The 20595-nt window shown below is 41.9% G+C and overlaps 1 protein-coding gene across 6 annotated transcripts in view; it reads right to left on the bottom strand.

Moving 5' to 3' along the window:
• ULK4 (unc-51 like kinase 4) overlaps positions 1 to 20595 on the bottom strand; it is a gene marked incomplete at its 3' end in the record, with an annotated part of 181476 nt that overhangs the window by 89141 nt on the left and 71740 nt on the right. For all 6 annotated transcript variants that reach the window (XM_082192968.1, XM_082192967.1, XM_082192970.1 and 3 more), the window contains exons 26-31: positions 18350 to 18401; positions 18157 to 18251; positions 15000 to 15051; positions 14759 to 14900; positions 13912 to 14004; positions 12126 to 12174 (exon numbers count right to left, since the gene is read on the bottom strand). In XM_082192968.1, the coding sequence (XP_082049094.1) occupies positions 12126 to 12174; positions 13912 to 14004; positions 14759 to 14900; positions 15000 to 15051; positions 18157 to 18251; positions 18350 to 18401 (483 nt within the window). The remainder of the gene's footprint in view (positions 1 to 12125; positions 12175 to 13911; positions 14005 to 14758; positions 14901 to 14999; positions 15052 to 18156; positions 18252 to 18349; positions 18402 to 20595) is intronic.

Here is a 20595-nt window from a genome sequence, read left to right as displayed (position 1 = left end):
TCAGGAAAAAACCCCCCACCAAAACTAATACTTTTTAGGGCACTAGCCTTTTTATTTCCATTTTAAGCAGCACAGAATGATGGAATAAATTATTTTTAAGATTTTGAAACAAATAGGGATCCCTGCCCCAGGAAACCTAGCTATGTATTCCACGTTAATGAATCAGATCTTAACATTTGTCAGTACTATTGAGTTTTGAAACAATTTAAGCTCCTAAGAGAATAGATTCGTATTTATCTTTCAACTTTGACAGATCAATACACACTGTAAGGGTTAATTTCAGGTATATAATTTAACTAAATCATAGGGTGCCATGACATTTCACACAGTAATGTTATTCCACTTAATGAAATTACACTGGTTAAATTGCAGTTACTAGGGGCATCTCTCTCTCTGAGCTTCTACATGACCTTTGTTGGCAAACAAGATAATTATTGGGAGTGTGGGGGGGGGGAGTGAAGTCCTCATATCGTCTTCTACAGATACAGTAATCTAGAAGTGGTGTGGGGGTGGTGGTTATGTCTTACATATTAAAAGGTTATTTGGTGTAGCATTTGTGTGAAAACTAATATAGCAAGCATCAATGTCTCTACTGGTTGTCTATGGAAAAAATAAGCAGCAGCAATGTTTTATGCTGAATTTGGTATACATTATTCCTACCAGCAAAGGGATGCGGGTGGCGCTGTGGGTAAAACCTCAGCAACTAGGACTTGCCGATCGCATGGTCGGCGGTTCGAATCCCCGCAGCGGGGTGCGCTCCCGTTGCTCGGTCCCAGCGCCTGCCAACCTAGCAGTTTGAAAGCACCCCCGGGTGCAAGTAGATAAATAGGGACCGCTTACTAGCGGGAAGGTAAATGGCGTTTCCGTGTGCTGCGCTGGCTCGCCAGAGCAGCTTCGTCACACTGGCCACGTGACCCGGAAGTGTCCTCTGACAGCGCTGGCTCCCGGCCTCTAGAGTGAGATGAGCACACAACCCTAGAGTCTGTCAAGACTAGCCCGTACCGGCAGGGGTACCTTTACCTTTACCTTATTCCTACCAGCACCCAGAAAGCCAAAATCACAGTCTAAAGATAGGTGGCTATTCTATTGTATAAGATTTTATTTGTATTATTTATATATGTTATTTATATATTATATATCAATGTAATAAATTAATATTATATTTTTAATTAAAATTGTAGAATGAATCTACATTTGGTTTGTGACAAAGGGCTAAAACGTCACTTCCATGACTAATTTTCCTTTTCTCCCTAGTAATGTAGAAGACTTCAGACTCTTGTTTTATTGCAGGTGTCTTCTTCTTCCCAAAATCCGCTCTGGAGGGTTAGGGGGAGGAGAGGGGAGATAGTTCCGTCTGGCAAGTAGAAATACTTGCGCTGATGGAACTACCATATTAGTGCAATGTTGAATTCCACCAATAGTTTCTAGCAAAGTCTGAGAAATAAATTATTTTGTAGCCATGATGAAAGAGAGTAATGCAACTGTATGTTAGTTTGCCCACAGTGAAATAGAATCATAGAACTGTGGAGTTAGAAGGTACCATGAGGATAATCTATTTTTTAAAAAAATTATTTATTTGTATACTGCCCTATAAAAGGTAAAGGTAAAGGTACCCCTGCCCGAACGGGCCAGTCTTGACAGACTCTGGGGTTTGTGCGCCCATCTCACATCTATTGGCCGGGGGCCAGCGCTGTCCGAAGACACTTCCGGGTCACGTGGCCAGCGTGACAACGCTGCTCTGGCGAGCCAGAGCCGCACACGGAACGCCGTTTACCTTCCCGCTGGTAAGCGGTACCTATTTATCTACTTGCCCCCGGGGGTGCTTTCGAACTGCTAGGTGGGCAGGCGCTGGGACCGAGCAGCGGGAGCGCACCCCGCCGCGGGGATTCGAACCGCCGACCTCTCGATCGGCAAGCCCTAGGCGCTGAGGCTTTAGCCCACAGCGCCACCCGCGTCCATACTGCCCTATACCCGTAGACTAATCTAGTTCAACCCCCTGCAATGCAGAAATCTTTTGCCCAATGGGGGTTCAAATCCACAACCCTAAGATTATGAGTCTCATGCTCTACCAACTGAGCCATCTCAGTCAATGGATGTGGCAGTTGTCTGTTCTACCCAGATTGTAGCTCTGTTCTATGTATAAGATGAGCTCAGGTTTTGCTGCCTATCCAGAACCAAAATATATGACTAACTGTTTGGATTCCCAAACTGTATTGTTTATTATTGTTTTTGATTTTATGGTGCAAGTTAATACTGGGGAAAGAGAGTGCAGATGGTTACTTCACCTCATAAGGGATTTATAAATGTTTGATTTCAACAATGTGATTATATAAGTGATCAGTAATGGAAATACTTAACTAGGCCTACATCATGTGGAAAGGCTCTGGTCCTCTGCTAAGATGTAAGCAATGAAGCATGAGGTAGTAAAGTTACTCACCACTGGAAACCTACAACCATGTTACAAACTCATGGGCAACTTAGCAAGAACATCTGTTTGAAAGCAGAGGATTTGTAGTCAAGTGCAACATGGATCTTATAAATTGGCAAGGTAACTTCCATTTCAAATTCCATTCCAAAAAAAAAGAATAAGTAAAAAGTAGAGACATCACCTTGCCAACAAAGGTCCGTATAGTTAAAGCCATGGTTTTCCCAGTAGTGATGTATTGAAGTGAGAGCTGGACCATAAAGAAGGCTGATCACCGAATAATTGATGCTTTTGAATTATGGTGCTGGAGGAGACTCTTGAGAGTCCCATGGACTGCAAGAAGATCAAACCTATCCATTCTTAAGGAAATCAGCCCTGAGTGCTCACTGGAAGGACAGATCCTGAAGCTGAGGCGCCAATACTTTGGCCACCTCATGAGAAGAGAAGACTCCCTGGAAAAGACCCTGATGTTGGGAAAGATGGTGGGCACAAGGAGAAGGGGACAACAGAGGACGAGAAGGTTGGATAGTGTTCTCGAAGCTACCAACATGAGTCTGACCAAACTGCGGGAGGCAGTGGAAGACAGGAGTGCCTGGCGTGCTCTGGTCCATGGGGTCACGAAGAGTCGGACACGACTAAGCAACAACAAAAACTTCCATTTTCTAAAGTTATATACTCAATAGCTATTGCAAATCAGTAAAACAAGTAAGGAATCAATGCAAGTAATTGGCTTTTGTTCGGGAGTAGACAACAATATTTACTTTGATTACTTGGGAAGCACGGTAAGCCAGATCTAATTTGAGAGAAAATGTGCACTGGTGATTGAGACTCCCCTTGCTAATGAAACAAACCACCACCTGAAGCCTTCACATAAATGTTGAACTTCGTGTTATTCCATGAAATTCATTTTCCCTATAAGCATTTGTTCATATAAACAGATGATTGCACTTAAGGATGTTTTCAACTTAAGATCTGCAACCATGTTTTCAAGAGGACATATCAATATTGCATTATTAGTCATTTTTATTTCCAGCACAACATGTATTTCAGTGCCTCATGGAAAAGTAACTCCGTGAGACTGGTAAAGAGCCTAAATTAGGTGTAAGGAATGATAATGCACCTTAATGATTGTGATAGCATGAAAATTAAATCTAATCATGTTCCATTAAGCATGCTCTCACTTCCATTTTTACAAAATTATTTTATTATGGTTCCTCTACCGTCTATTGAAATAAGCTTTTACAGCAATTTAATTTTCTACTATAAACAACCCTCATTTTTCACAATGCATCCCCCTGAGATTAGAGAAGGATAATTTAAATTTCTCCAGTCTCGCAGCTATACTAAGGTAACAATTTGCAGAGGCGAAGATTTTGTTTTCCTATTTGCAGTAGAGATCATTAAGATATAATTAGACTCTTATTCATGAGTATGAGCATCCTTGCTATGGAGATGCCAGTCATCCAATCAGCGTCCTCTGCACCTGTGTCGAATATGAAGGGCAGCAAGAATAATCCCCACTTCAGTCTCAGGGGAGTTCTGCATTAAATGAACTGCACTAGACATCTCTTTCTCCCTCTTTTGTTATTAATGGAATCTTATTCATGCCTCCAGTGTTTTCTCAGACTCCATTATTATCGATCAAAATTGCTAGACTATTTGCTTTCAGCAATATGCTGCTACACTGCTACCCAGATGTGAGTCCTAACGACAACTACGTGTGGTGAATTTTAATCACACCCTGTCTGAAACTGATCACAAGCAACTTATGCTGTACAGAAAAAGGCAAACCAGTCTACTTACAAAATAACCCGTGGCTCTTTCAGAAACAGTATAAATATATGTAGGTCTTGTTTTTAAAACTCAATACTAACCCTGCCCCCCCCGCCCGCTACAAAAAAAGTTCTAGATTTAAAATGTATGACTTTAATTAGAATTTAAACCAGCATTTTAATACTTTTGCTGCTATGCTGAGGGAAAATAATGGTAAAAATGATGTAATAGAACTTTCTTTCCTGAAGCCAGAGGCTTGGATCCAATGCTATCCTAGTGTTAGAAAAAAGCCACACCTGCTTGTGCAAACAGGAGATTGCCCATTTCTTTTGATTTGTCCCCCAGCTGCCTGTCACAGCTGGGGCCTGGATAGTAAAGGAGAAAGAAGAATGGGATATGACAGTAGCTAGCCCAGAAGTGCAAGTCAGAAGAACCTCAGGGCTAGTGAAAAGCAAGTGAAAAGTTAGGACTGAAGAGCAAGTCAAACCTTAAGGACAAACAAGGAGACAGAAGATGAGTAAGGGAACTACTACAGAAAAGATCAATGATCTTGTTACTATCCTCTAGGCCTGTTTCAGAAATGGCAGACAGAAAAGGGCTTCCAGTGATGATCTCAGGGTCCAGTCATGTGGTAAAAGGTGGTCTTTTAGCCATAGGTGTCCTGAGCCATATAAGGCTTTAAAGATCAAATCCAGCTCTTTGAGCTGAGCCCAGAAACAAACTTGCAGCTTCTGCAGTCAGGCCAACACTTCCAGAAATCTATTTTACAATGAATTTATGTTTGAAGATGATGGTGGATACTCCTAACCTCTTGAGATGATGCTTCCCTAAAAAAAACCTGCTGCCACAGTGCTCAACACTCATCTATCTGTGATATTTCTTCACTGGTTGATAAAATGTAGTGCCCCGGCCACCACCACATTCTCACATATTTACAGATTGATAGCAAGCTGTTATGTGTTTTCCTGGCCCCTCTGAGAATGCAGGATTTTGAGAAGATCAGGGCTAGGGTCTTCTAGCTGCCCTGCCCTGACTATCTCATCTTGGCCTGTAACCCAAATACTTTCGAGACTTGGAAAAGGGACATGGAAGGGAAAGTGGACTGGTTCCATTTCCCCTTGCATTCCTCTCTCCTGGCAGAGGAAAGAGCTTTCTTCTCATCCTGTGTTTCCACAAGATGTTCTCCCAGTGGTTCTTCAAATAGTTTGACGCCTGAAAATGGAAGGGTGGTCACCAGGTGCCTGGGATCCACCTTCCACTCTCACAACCAACTGTCCCAACATGCCAAAGTGGTAGCAGCCATAGACCTGGCTTTGAACTGCAGCGTATCCAGAGACGCAACAGGCATAAGGGCTGACATATGAGAGGCTTTCATAAGGCCATCCTTAATTTATTTACGGATATCCTGCTGTGATCCCAACCCCTCGGCTCACATATATCTGGCCCTAGCAGAGACTGAAGTGGTGACTGAAGACTTGAAGGCACCAGCCTCAAAATTCCTGCACAATGTGTCCACCACTAATTTATCAAAGAAATCATTTGCATCCCTCTTTTCCCCTCATAAGGAGTGACAAGAGAAGAAACCAGGGCAACCACAGGCTATTTCAGTGCTGGAAATTGATCTGCTGCATAATTTTATTGGGGAAGGTATAATGCTTCCCAGCCAATCTGAGGTTCAGTTTCAGCTTATCAGGACTGATCTACTCCACCTTCCAAACACTATCAAAGGCTAGTGGAAAGGGCACTGTAACGGGTTTAGATGAAGCTGAAGGAAATACCTTTTCTACCCCAGAAGCCAACGACTCATTAGAAGATTCAGGCTCAACAAGGAATTCCTCATTAAGCTGTAAAATCTGTCTAGCTTTTGCCAACAAGGCAGGATAAACATCTGAAGAAAAATGCTTGCCCTGAGAGCTAGTGGACTCTAGCTCCTCCTCAGATAACTCTCCCACTTCATTGCCTTCCATAGCAACCGACTGCTCAGATTCAGAAAGTGCATTCCCATCTGGCTCTAGTTTGCTCTGTTGGTGCCACAATTTCTCCTAAATTGAATTCTATGTAATTGCCTTAGCTCCCGCCACGACCCACATGTTGCCCTTCAACTGGAGAGAAACCAGGGGAGGATACTGAGGAAAGAGATCCCACAGAACTGCAGTGGAGATCTGGCATCTCCTCCTTTTGTGGCTTTCAGATTTAAGCTTCTGTTTCTTTTTGCATTTCTTGCTTGTGAAAGACCTCCCTCAAGCCAAACTAATAGATTTAGAAGGAAGAGAATCCTTTATCTTCTTCAGAGAACAACTCTCTTATCCACTGCAGGAATTTGGAGAAATGACCTCCCCAGGAAAAGGAGCACCAGTGAGGGCAAGCCACTCATCCCTTCAGTGGTGTGACTGCTGCCTTTGGAATTCAGATGTGCTGTGTACAGAATCAGACCGTCCATATTCAGAAGTGCTGTTTTCAGAAATTGCTCTGTTTTGGGCACTGGTACGCGGGTGGCGCTGTGGGTAAAACCTCAGTGCCTAGGACTTGCCGATCGCATGGTCGGCGGTTCGAATCCCCGCGGCGGGGTGCGCTCCCGTTGCCCGGTCCCAGCGCCTGCCAACCTAGCAGTTCGAAAGCACCCCCGGGTGCAAGTAGATAAATAGGGACCGCTTACTAGCGGGAAGGTAAACGGCGTTTCCGTGTGCAGCTCTGGCTTGCCAGAGTAGCTTCGTCACGCTGGCCACGTGACCCGGAAGTGTCTGCAGACAGCGCTGGCTCCCGGCCTATAGAGTGAGATGAGCGCACAACCCTCGAGTCTGGCAAGACTGGCCCGTATGGGCAGGGGTACCTTTACCTTTACAGTGGTACCTCGTGTTAAGTACTTAATTCGTTCCGGAGGTCAGTACTTAACCTGAAACTGTTCTTAACCTGAAGCACCACTTTAGCTAATGGGGCCTCCTGCTGCTGCCACACTGCCAGAGCACAATTTCTGCTCTCATTCTGAAGCAAAGTTCTTAACCTGAAGCACTATTTCTAGGTTAGCGGAGTTTGTAACCTGAAGCGTATGTAACCCGAGGTACCACTGTATATGAAACACAGAGGAGGCCACCAAAGAGAACATATGCCTGCCAAAACCAAGCTCTTTCCAACAGAGTGAGAAGCAGCCCTCTGATAAGCGCTTCACAAAATTCTATGGCAAAGGAGCTATGATGAGCTTGAGGGAAATCACCCCAATTGAGCTAGAATTGTGGAAAGATTTGCTGTGATCAAAGACCAGCGCTCTACAGAGGTCTCAAGGAAAACTGCTAAATGTGGACTAAGTCACCACAATCCTGCTGGGTTTCACCGAGGTAGCAAGACTAATCATCACTAGCAGAAATAACGATGGTAATGACGCAGGGTGATGAGGTCTAACCCTTCCCCTCCCCAGCCACCAACCTGACAAACAATGCCCATAGTCAGCCTTACGAAAGGCAGAGTTGAAAGCTTAACCACACACAGTACTTGATGTGTGTGTGGGATTTTTGTTGGGATCGTGGTTGGAGAGGGAAGAGTTAAATATTCTCTCCCTGTGCACAATTGTCCCAATTAACATTTTCCTCCTTCTCTCAATTTGCTTGAAACCACAGATGCTACTGTATACTATGATTTTAATACAATGCGTAGTTAGGCTCTTAGTATGTTGAAATGCTAAGGCCCAAGGCATCTTTTGCATCTTAGAAAATAACATTAGAATTGACTTCTCCGTTTTAGTGAAATTAAACCAGAAATAAATATAATCTGTGGACAGATGCCTTCTTCACATAAATGACGAGGAAGGCATCTAGTCATCTGTGCAAATGCACCTTTTCTGTATGTACACAGGTACTTGGTATGTGCCTGACCTTTCGAAAATGAAATCTCCCTCTAAATTATTGAATCCTCTATGCAATATATTTAGAGTGGTGCATACCATTTGGATTCTACCAGACTTCAAAATAAAGATAATTAACTGAAGTATAACGCAGAAATTTGTTCAGATAATGGCAGCACCATTAACCTGGAAACATTATCCCAGGTATTACTTAATTACAAAAGGTTTAATAAGATTGAGAGGTTTATAATTAGCTCATAACTTCTCCCGTATTGAAACATCTATCCACACAACAAATGTTAATTCTTTGAGAACACAGTATCAAATGATCATCATAGCAGCTATTAGACTAAGTTATGAACTGGGAAGTTCCCTGTTTAAATCTGCTATCTGTCACAAATTAAGTACCGTATTTTTTGCACCATAACACTCACTTTTTTCCTCCTAGAAAGTAAGGGGAAATGTCTGTGCGTGTTATGGAGGGAATGCCTACGGGTGGCATGCCTACGGATTTTCCTCCTCTAGAAACTACGTGCGTGTTATGGTCGGGTGCGTGTTATAGAGCAAAAAATACGGTAGATCATCTTAGGCAAGGCACTCTCTCCCAGTCTCAGTCATCCGCAGCTGTAATATGAAGACTAGTAATACTGACACTTTAAGGCTGTGGCGTGGAACCTTTAGCCTACAGGCCTATGTTGCCGTGGTCTAAATCCCAATTAGACCCACATAAATCACACCTGCCTTCCCCATACCCTGACATCATGTGTGGGGCAGGTATGGATGTGGCTACAAAGGAACAATTTGGAGCTTAAGGTGAGTGACAGGGAGCGCACTGAGATTAGCTGCACTAGGGAGTTCCCCACTGGGTGGAGTATAAGAGACCAGACAGTATTAAAGGTACTTTGAGCCCAAGTGAACGAACACAAGAATCCTGAACCTTAAATTGGCAAATAGTGCAGCTCTAAGCAGCAGAGTAACATGTTGCCAGTAACCTGCAGCTTTGGACCAGATACAAGGGGCAACCCCACATAAAACATGATGCGAAATCAATATTTGAGAAACCAATATGCATGTACCACTATGGTCAGGCTATCATGGTTCAGAAATGGTTGCAGCTGGTGTACCAGTTGGAGCTGGTAAAAAGCACTGCTGGCCACAGAGGTCACTCTAGTGACAGAGATCAATCAAGGAAGACTCCCAGACTGCGTACCTTAAAAGGGAGTGAAGTCCCATTTAGAACAGGTAATTTGACCCACAAGGCCTCAGTATTTCAGAATTCAAGCTCAGTTTATTGACCCTTATCCAGTCCAACACTGCATCCACGCACCAGTATGAACATGCTCCCGACTCAGATGTAAAGGAGAAATAAGAGTTGGGTAACATCAGTGTACCGATGATACCTTGCTCCCAAACACCCAATGACTGCTCCCAACAGCTTCACAGAGATGCCGAACAGAATTGCTGACAAAATAGTGTGGTGCCCCATAGTGAAAACACCATGGAGCTGAAGAGCCTTCTTCCAAGACTACTTTCTGGACACAATCCTGCAGCTAGGAGCAGAACCACTGCAACACAGTGCTACTGATACCCAGCCCACAGATTCAGTCCAGGAGGGTATCATGTTCAATGGTGCTGAAGGCCACTGGGGGATCATGCAGAAGTAGCAGGGTTGCACTCCCATCAGGGCAAACAAAGCTGATCCAGTCCCAAACCTATACATACAATGTATAACAGAATGATGTCACTGGGCTTATTGTGAACCTTTCAAAATTCAGTGAACTTTTGTGGTAACTACAAATAAAGCTTTGCCCATAAAAACACATATTAAGAAAAAGTGAGGTGCCGTTATTTCAAGTTATTCTGATCTTGGGTGTGGCTGGCCATCATTCAGGCTATGATGATAAATATAGGAAAAAATGAGCTTTTTAAAGAACATTTAATTTACCTTGTTACAACCTTTTCATAGACAGAGCTTTAAATTAGAGATTTGAAAGAATTTCCCCCAAGGATGTAGTTTAATTTGAAAATATAATTAACTTTGGAATAATTATTGCTACCACTTCCCTCCTTCCAACTTCCCTAGAGAAAAAGCAAACTTTTGCTTGGTACCCATGAAATGAGAAAGTCATTGTAATTTTACAGCATTTAAGGAGTACCAAGGAAGACATAATAGAATTCTATTGCTCAAGGAACAGAAAGGCAAATTTACAACAAAACACTCAAGCGGATTTTGTAAAGAAATAAATATTCTGCTAATCTTTAAATTATTTTCCAAAAGCCAAAACCTCCAATTAATTTTTTGCTTGCTGTGCTGTTATCAGTTACTCCAATTCTGAAAGTTTTGCATACTATAGCACCTTAGTAATTTAGCTAGTCTGTCCACTCCCTACCCCGCAATTCGAATAAATAATGCTGTCAATTAGTTCTAGTGAAACATGTTGGAAACATACTCTTTTTGTCAGATGTTACGACTAACCTGCTCATTCATTAGAAGGAACATGGTTCTCTGGATAGAACAATCCATATGTATGCAATCAATCCTCTGCCCTCAGTTTACTCTCCCTTCTCATTGGAACCACCACCAGCATAGCTGCCAACCAGGCCTTCTAGGTAGTGCAAGCCCCTATAAGCAGTGATGCTGCTGGTAACACATGCAGCAAGCAAGCGGAAGTATTTTTCCCATGAAATAGGTACACAGCTAAGATGTAATATGAATTGCCTGGCTCACCACAACTTACAGGGATGTTCTAAGTTACATCTGGAGGGCCCCAGCTAACACTGCCAGTAACATCTGGACAGCTCCTCACCCCTGCTCCAAGCCATATATACTACATTGTGCAGCAAGAGGTCAGTCTGCAAAGTTAGGTGTGATGTTACTCTCCAGAGGGACTGGGGCAGGACTGGTAGGGTTAAACGCAGGGTGGCCAATGAGAGGCAGAGCCAACTAATTCTAGTTTTGTTCCCATTCATGTGCCAGGCAATGGAACAGCTTCCACTGCCTGGCACATAGTTTGCAGGAAAACTGCAGGATTTTTGCTTTCTTTTCACACGAAAAGTCCCTAAGACGGTTGGATGGCGCTTGTATGCCTCCTTCCGGCAACTCCTGCAGCCAAGCTGGTGCGCTGCTCTGCTTTCCTTTGAACCACATCAGCAAGGCCGAGAGGCGGGTCTTGCTGTCTGGGTACCCAGGACCTCCATACACACTGCTCAGGTTTGTGTCCCAAGGAGGTCACTTTTGTTGTTGTTTAGTCGTGTCCGACTCTTCGTGACCCCCTGGACCAGAGCACGCCAGGCACTCCTGTCTTCCACTGCCTCCCACAGTTTGGTCAAACTCATGCTGGTAGCTTTGAGAACACTGTCCAACCATCTCGTCCTCTGTCGTCCCCTTCTCCTTGTGCCCTCCATCTTTCCCAACATCAGGGTCTTTTCCAGGGAGTCTTCTCTTCTCATGAGGTGGCCAAAGTATTGGCGCCTCAGCTTCAGGATCTGTCCTTCCAGTGAGCACTCAGGGCTGATTTCCTTAAGAATGGAGAGGTTTGATCTTCTTGCAGTCCATGGGACTCTCAAGAGTCTCCTCCAGCACCATAATTCAAAAACAGGTCACTTATGTGCTGCTAATGCAGCTGTTTGACTTCCTTTCCAGAGGCACATTTCATTTTCTCTTGAGACAGATGCCAACAGCACAACTCCTGAGCCACATGGCAACTTTGGGCTCTCAGGCTCTCACTTCATTCTGGGCCTGCAGCTCAGGCTTGACTCTTTATGCATCTATGATTTTGAGGGCAGGGGGGTGGTTTGACTGCTCCCTCTGCCTGCTTCCCTAAATCTTCAGTCAGTGGGTGGTACAGTTTGTTCTCAAAAGAGTCTGAGTCTGGCTCCAAGTCAGGTTTAGGCATGACAATCTACAGTATACCAAGAATATGAAAGAATTTTCTCTAGTACGTATCACAACAAAATCAGTCTAATAAGACTGCACAGCCTTTTTCAAATAATGACATGCCCACTGAAGTAGCATATTAACAAGCAGATCATCATAATTAAATAATGCTTTAAGGTTATGTTAAAATCAAATTCTGTAAAATATATTCTCACCAGAATTACTTGAAAAATAGTTGGAACAAGATGAATTTCTTCAACAAGGCTGTAAAAAAAAACCAGAAACCCAAATTAAACCATTGAACATGAAACAGTGTGACAAAGTCTTTGTTGCTAAAATCTGTGACCCAGAACCTCAGCCCCTGACTACCTCTTCATTTAAATAAGTTCTACCACAGCTATTAAAACATAAGAAATCCAATACTGCTTTAAAAATTACTTCTTGGTCTACCTTACAGATGTGAAGCAAGTGAGTGGAACAGTAAGTAAATTAATATTTTTTAAAGGCAGTTATTAAAATGCATTAAGTCCATCAAATGGGCAATGGAGGCAGTAAAATAATTTGAAGTAATAGGCTACAGTGGATATACTGAAATTAACACACATACACCGAAGCAGCTTTTTATGTATGCTTCATTAGCTATTTTATCTTCTCTGCTTTAATACATTCAAGTATATTAGAATCACATACTGTGTATCTGAGAAGTGATTAACCACCAGGTTTCAGATAAAGGACATTCAACTTTATGACAACAGAGAGCTACAGAAGCCATTAAAAAACTGTTTAAATATGGAAACCTGACCAATTGGCCTTAAACTTCTACCACCTCAAATGTGCTTCCAAATTCCCTTCTTTTGCCATGTTACTCCTTATTTTGCCTCATTTGTCCCTAGTTTTCTGACTCTGCTGTGCTCTCCTACAATTCAGGAGATGAATTTTACCTGAGTTCAGAGAAAAATAATCAAAAATCAACATAAGAAAAGCAAATCTTACACACTTGCACAAGCACGATTTATGTGAGGGTGACAGCACATCAGAGACGCCCAAATAGCTGTTGTATAGTGGTGGGCAAAGGAATGGATATGGAAAAACAGGCTAACCAAAAAAAGTAGATCAAGTCATTAAATAGCAATGTCTCGTGTCTGGTGGACACTTTAGTCTGAACAGAATTTTGAAGCACGGTTAGAAGACTAATTTATACAACATTTCGTTTTTTATTGAGAGATTCATTTTCCTCAAGTGCCTCGTGAAACGGGGGGGGGGGAGAGATGTAACTGTTCCTTGTTGATATATTCAATAAAGTCTCACCAAATCTTGCATGTAGATTTCAAAGTACTCATATCTCCAAACTTAATATTGACTAAAGCGTTGTACATAGCTGCAACAAGCTCTTTCCCCGTGGGGGCCTATATTCAAAATATACTCTCTAATTATGAAAGAGTATGTGTAGCATGTATGAGGACCACAGAATTGTTGATGAAATTGAAACCACCCAATGGCCATTCATTCCTTGAGACACCATTTGTAGCTGTTCTTTGGTGGGTGCGTCACATTTTTTTGCCCCTAAAACCCCCTCAATCTATAATAACCCTTAGATCCAAATTTATATTTCTACTTAGAATTAAGTTTGAGTCTTTCGGTAAGAATAGTTCTCTTCTTAAGTCAGTGACAGTACAATCCTAAAGATGATCATGCAGAAATAAGTCCCACCATATTCAGTGATGTTTACTTCGTAGCAAATGTGTTTATGATTGAGAAAATACGGGAAAATGTAATTTGATGGCCAGAATACTAGTTCTTTGAGTTCAAGAGGGTTTTAGACTCATTTTTCTAAACAGCAGGATCCTACACTACATGGCTCACTACAGTTAAAACTGAAGGAAGTTTCAAAAGCAGTTTATAATATGACATATCAAGGGTCAGCTGACTGATCTAAGATGAGGAAAGGTCAAGCTCTCTGGATTCTGGCTCACAGAAGTAGTGAACGTACAATTGGATTACCTTGTAAAAACGGGGCTATACTCTGTAAGGGCAACTAACAGCTTTAGACCATAAGCAGGTACTGGGTCAGGTGCCATTAGAATTTGCTGAAACCTAGAACAAAAGAAAGAACAACCTTGTGAAACACAAATGTAACTATTCCACCCATCATTTTCTGTAGGAAAATATGCTAGCAGTTGATCAAGTGAACCTTCCCTTAATCTGTCCACTCATACATCCTTCTACTGACTTATCTACTTGTACAATTTTTTGAAGGGAAAGCTATGTGTTTTGAACAGCAGAAAAATCAATTTTCTGCTAGTCTTTTGTAACAGGATGACCCTATTAGCAGTGGCAGGATTTGCCTTGGCAGCTTCTAAAGTTCAAGCCAATTTTCTATCTGCTCAGCAGTAGATTTTATTATTAATTTGAGTATATTTTTTGTAATTATCATTTGCTTTTTTTGTTCTCTTTTTTACTCATAGTTGATGTATGCTTGAAACCACTCTGCAACACTTTTCAGTTGAAGGAAAATTGGACTAATTAGGACAACCCATATATATTATAGTTGAAGAAGCAAAATAACTTGTGTTTTTTTAAAATCACACTCAGAGGATTAGAGGAAACCTTGTTTCTCTTTAGGAAGAGCCAGGCAGATTGTAAAAGGGTTATGCAAACTTGGGTGTCCTGCAGCTGTGTTGTTTCTACAATAAATATAGTGAAGGACTGTATAAAATCTCTTACACTGAGACATCTGGCAGAAAAATGTGCGACACTGTTTATTAATCCGACTGCAGTTCAGAAATGTGCAGCCAAAACAGATTGGTTATAGAATTAGTTTTGATTAGAAAAACTGTTCTGTACTTACTGAGGCAGCAATGAGTCTTTAATGAGAGACAGAAGTTTGTTGTTTGAGTTAAGGTTCTCTTTCTCTTCAGCCATGACCTCGTGGCTCACAAGCAGTGATGTGGTTTCTGAGAGCAACCGCAAGCTGAAGAGTCTCCACTCCACTAAAGAAGAAGAAAGGAATCAATGTGCCAAGAATGTGTCCGCACCGATGCTTAATTAAAGCAAAATGGGTATTTCAGTTGATGTGGCCATATATTTACCATTTTGACTGGAGACCAAAGAAACTAAGGGTGGGAGGATGTAATCCATAACCTAAAGGAAGGCATGATAAAGATCTGGCTTCAATTATACAGACATAACGATATTTCATGTAAACTGCAATCCACGTTTATTTCCCAATTATAATAAATTACAATTCATAAATAGAGAAACCAACTTCACTCAGGTAAATTGTTTCAGTATAACAAATAAGAATATGTTCTTTTTTTAAAAAAAAAATAATGTACCAGTTCTTAACTGAACACCAACATAGAATTCCAACCATCATTTTTGCAAGGTAATTGGCATTGATTTTTAGGAAAGAAAATACAAACTTCAGTGGCACAATGTTGCTTATTTAAGATACAGCTCACAAAGTTTGGAAATGAAGTACCTCAGCTAGAACTTAGTCCGCCTGCCAGAAACATGGTGGTCCTTAAAGCAACAGTTGTAGCAGTGAGTCAGGGGAGCAATTCACCTCCCATCTCTTGTGGCAGAATTGGCTCGCATGCATAAGTGGGCAAAGTAGGGGATGGATTCCTTGCTTCTGCTATATATTCTGATAAAGGATCTTAGTGGCCACTTTCTACCCAAAGTCCCAGTTTAAGAGCTTCTGGGCCACAAAGGTCCTCAGCTCCCCTAAAGGGCTTGACACATTGGTCCGTGCTCTGGTGGGCTCAAAACCTCAGTCCAATGCCCTACTGGTGAGCCCAGCAACTGTGCCCTGCATCATGCATGACTTAGTGCTCTGGAACTAAACTACAGTTGTAGCCTAAATAAACCAACACAAACCTCTTCTTGTGTATTGCTCCTTGGACCCCAGGTCTTTCCTGTGCATGGTAGCACAAAATGATGGCAAATAAATGATTGTAAATCTCTACTGATGTTTACTTAAGCAGTACTAATTTGTACTTAATTAATAAGTAATTTTCCTTGACAAGGTTTTGTAGTGTGAAAAAAAAATCCAAATAATCAACTCTAATTACATAATACTGAATATGCTCATACGTACATGAAATGCCTATAGATTAACTCAATTACTGGCTGCAGACCTTATCATTCTGGTCCATTAGTTTGAAGAGAACATCACGTCCATATACTTAATTCCCATTTCCTTAATTTCCTATTGCAAGCAATTTTGCTCCTCTCTACAAACTATTATTCACCACCCAAGGTAGCTTAAAAACTATTTTACTTCATGAAAACAAAGAACTCTGTTGACACTAACTAGCTTAACCTCTGGGACTAATCTTAGACACACATTTCTAGTCAGAGAAAAGGATATCCTATTAAGAAGTTTTATATTTGAAGTATTGATCTGGAACCTTGAACATGTCTAGCTTCAATTTAACAAGAAAGCACTAAGCTCCTTTGGGTGCTCAGCATTTATATTCATGGATTTCAAGTCATGCTCAACCACCACCAATTAGAAGACATCCCAGGAGTGAAAGTATTTCTTTAAAAGAACCCCAACATTATATATATATCATGCAAATGAATTACTGCACAATGCTGCTAAGACTTATATTCCAATAATTACAGTTACACACCTTTTGAGTGATAGAGCACTACTGCAGTTCATGCCACTAACTAACACCTGGAAAGGTCATGAACAAGTCATTATGGACCTCTGTATCATTTCTCTAATACAGTGGTACCTCGGGTTACATACGCTTCAGGTTATACACTCCACTAAGCCATAAATAGTGCTTCAGGTTAAGAACTTTGCTTCAGGATAAGAACAGAAATCGGGCTCCGGCGGCGCGGCGTCAGCTGGCGGCCCCATTAGCTAAAGTGGTGCTTCAGGTTAAGAACAGTTCCAGGTTAAGAACGGACCTCCAGAACGAATTAAGTACTTAACCCGAGGTACCACTGTATACATTTGTAGAAGACTGTCACCACGTGGTAGTTTGTGTGACTGCCAAGAGATGGTGCTTGCCCTACGAACTACAGTGTGACACTGTGAGGAAGAAGAGGCTGATAAGGACAGGTGGTGGTGGTGAGATGACAGCAGCAGGAGGAGGAGGAGGACGAGGAGGAGGGATGGGGGCTGAAGGAGGTGAGGAAGCTGAGGAAGAAAAGAGCAGGAGGCTGAGGAGTTGTTGACTGAGGGGGAGGCCCATAGGAGGGAACAAGGACTTGGTGAGACAGGGAGAGCAACAGGGACAGTCCCATTTGCCTAGCTAAGCTGCCCACCCCCTCAGCCATGTAGAATTGCGGGTACTTTCTTTTTTTCAATTCCCCTGTTCTTGGATAGAGAGACAGAGGAGGGTCTCTGTGTGTGTGTGTGTGTGTGTGTGTTGTGTGTTAGGGAGGGAGATGCTCTTGGGTAGAGAAAGGGAGAGAAGGCTATAGTGACCCTCTAAGGGATGCGGGTGGCACTGTGGGTTAAACCACAGAGCCTAGGACTTGCCGATCAGAAGTTCGGCGGTTCGAATCCCCGTGACGGGGTGAGCTCCCACTGCTCGGTCCCTGCTCCTGCCAACCTAACAGTTCGAAAGCATGTCAAAGTGCAAGTAGATAAATAGGTACCGCTCCCACAGGAAGGTAAACGGCGTTTCCGTGCGCTGCTCTGGTTCGCCAGAAGTGGCTTAGTCAGGCTGGCCACATGACCCAGAAGCTGTATGCTGGCTCCCTCGGCCAATAAAGCGAGATGAGTGTCGCAACCCCAGAGTCGGTCACAACTGGACCTAATGGTCAGGGGTCCCTTTACCCTTTACCTTTAAAGATATAAATACAGTGGTACCTTGGTTCTCAAATTTAATCCATTCCAGCAGTCCGTTCGACACCCAAAATGGTTAAAAAAAAATAGGCTGCAAGAACTTCTTGCACTCAATCTGAAGACATGGAAGCCGTGTTGGATGTTCAGCTTCCAAAAAATGTTCACAAACTAGAACACTCACTTCCAGGTTTGCGGCGTTCAGGAGCCAAGCCGTTTGGGAACCAAGGTACCACTGTACTTCTAAAGGAATAAATAAAATTATACACAACTGCCCCACCCCCTCTCCACCTGAGTCAAACATAGTTCAATCACTTTCCTTTTTACCCCCAGCGCTTCATTTCTAAAGCCATGACCCTAATAACTCCTAATGATCTGGGAATACTAAATTCACTAGTGACAGTTGAGGCGCTAAGCACGCACGTGGCATCAGAACTTACCGTTGAGTGGTAAAGCGTTAACAACACTGGATGTTGCATTATTGCTTCAAATACTGACAAAGCAGTCTTAACTAGTTCTTCTGAAGCTGTTTGACCTGTTGGGAGACAAGGAAAAATTGTAGTACATCTCTTTTGCAAGAGAAGAAAAATGATTTTATAGAAAGGGCATGACTGATATCCTAGTTATACTTACCTATTGCTCCATCTAAGTTAGTTTCTCCTGAATCTATTAATTTGACAAAACCCTGAAGAGAAAAATAAGACACAAAAAAAGAAAGGTTAACAAAGACTGATGGCTTTGTTAAATAAATGTGTATAAAATAAAGGCCACATAGCAATAACAGTAGATTAAGGTTAAAGGTTTTGTGACACAATGGCAGGATCTCCACAGAGAGAACATAATTTAAGCCTCTTTAGCACATTTACAGTACAGTGCAATCCTATCCAAGTCTACACAAGAGCTACTGAATTCAACAGGATCTATTCTCAGGTATTTAAGTATAAGACTGCAACGTTAATTATTCAAATTCAGCATAAGACTTCTAGAAAACACAATTTTCTCTTATTTGTGCCATCTTTTTTATCTCCCCACATAATTCATACTTTATGGGTAGACTTACATGTAAGTAGAGAAAACTGTACCCTACTACATTTTAAGGATAACCTAAATAAATCATCCTTCTGAGCAGCAGCAAAAATAAAATATTAATGCTTTGGGATAAGTAAATACTTTGCTATTATTCCCTCTTCTCTTGTGCCACTTAATTTATTTCCATTTTTCTGATTCAATTTAATACATAGAAGACATTTTATAGGGATGCAAGAGGTATGTCACTGATGCCACAGAAATAGTAATCCACATAATTTAAATATATACGTTATATATAAATTATCAGGTCATTTACATGGCTACCTTTTCAGTATTGAGAGATACATTGGGGAAAGCATCATCTGATTAAAAAAATGATCCTGGCACACTGATGATAAATGAGGAACAACTTGATACATTTATTTATAGCCCTCTCTCTTTTTCAACAAAAAAACCTAAAACTGTTTAACAAAAGAAATATAAAACAGAAATGGGTCAAAGCAGATCAATAGAAGGGACACTATTTCCCATCTCTGCAAATTGATTGGCCACGGATGGCATTCCACAGAGGAATAGTATCAAGGGTACATATAAAAATGCACAGCATCTAACTGCATATCCAGTAGCCCATTTCACATGCAAAAACACATGCAAACACATGCAACACCGCATCACAAATCAAACAAACACACAGATCACTGTGTCATATGCGAACATGCACAAAGTAGTTTTTCACAAACAAACATGCAGCAGTTATTGTCTTTCATTGCGTTAGCCTACTCTTTCTAACTACAGCGACTTTCCTTTTGACTCCAACATGGGAGCTGCAATCTGTCCGATATGTGGATGAATACCTGCCCTTGGCTACATCACTGATTAAAACAGGAACTTATACTGAACCATAAGGGAAGTTACTGGTTTTCTGTAAAGTCAAGATCTCCTTCATTCGTCCACTTTTGGTGTTCAGCAGTTGCCTCATATGAGAGGAGGTGTGGGAATGTGAACCCCCCCCACCCCCAGGAACAACCTCAGCAAAGGGACAATAAAGAAGGGTAAATTTGAAGAAACCCGGTGGCCTTTCCTAACCTTTCTAAAGCAACCTAGATCTACTAGACGTCCACCAAATGGCCACTTTTTGTTTTGGTCAGCCCATAATCCCAGATACTAAGTTTTTGTTATCTTCAGGAAACCCACCCTTCCACAGTAGTTTTGCTGAGTGGGTGTTTCTTTCCATTTTGCTCTTGCATGTGTTTGCACATACTTGTAATTTCTATTGTCCTTACCTTTATTTCTTTTGACTGTTATTGTTAGGTTGATGTTGAAAACTATTTTTAAAAATTACACACACCGGGGGGGGGGGGAGAGGGAGAACTGGGAGACATGGATGCTTTACTGAGGCGGTTTCCAAGGTATTAGACCTTGGAGCCAGAATCTAAGGCTACCTGACTTTCAGAAGACACCTGAAGGCAGCCCTGTTCGGGGAAGTTTTTAATGTCTGATGTTTTATTGTATTTTAAATATTTTGTTGGAAGCCACCCAGAGTAGCTGGGGAAAGTCAGCCATATGGGCGGGGTATAAATAATAAGTTGTTGTTGTTGTTGTTGTTGTTGTTGTTGTTGTTGTTGTTGTTGTTGTTGTTGTTGTGTAGCACAGTCACATTGGCTGCTAAATGTACCATATTACAGAACTGGACCACAACCAAATTCCCACCGATACATACCGTATTTTTCGCTCCATAGGACGCTCCTGACCAAAAGACGCACCAAGTTTTTAGAGCAGGAAAACAATGGAAAAATTCTGACTCAAATGTTGTACTAAACTATTTAAAACAGCTAAGTGTGTGTGGCTCC

Source organism: Podarcis vaucheri (genome assembly GCF_965113315.1).
Source record: "Podarcis vaucheri genome assembly, chromosome: 12".
Taxonomy (NCBI): domain Eukaryota; kingdom Metazoa; phylum Chordata; class Lepidosauria; order Squamata; family Lacertidae; genus Podarcis; species Podarcis vaucheri.
Note: the sequence above shows the minus strand (reverse complement) of the source record. Positions and strands in the feature narration are given on the sequence as shown.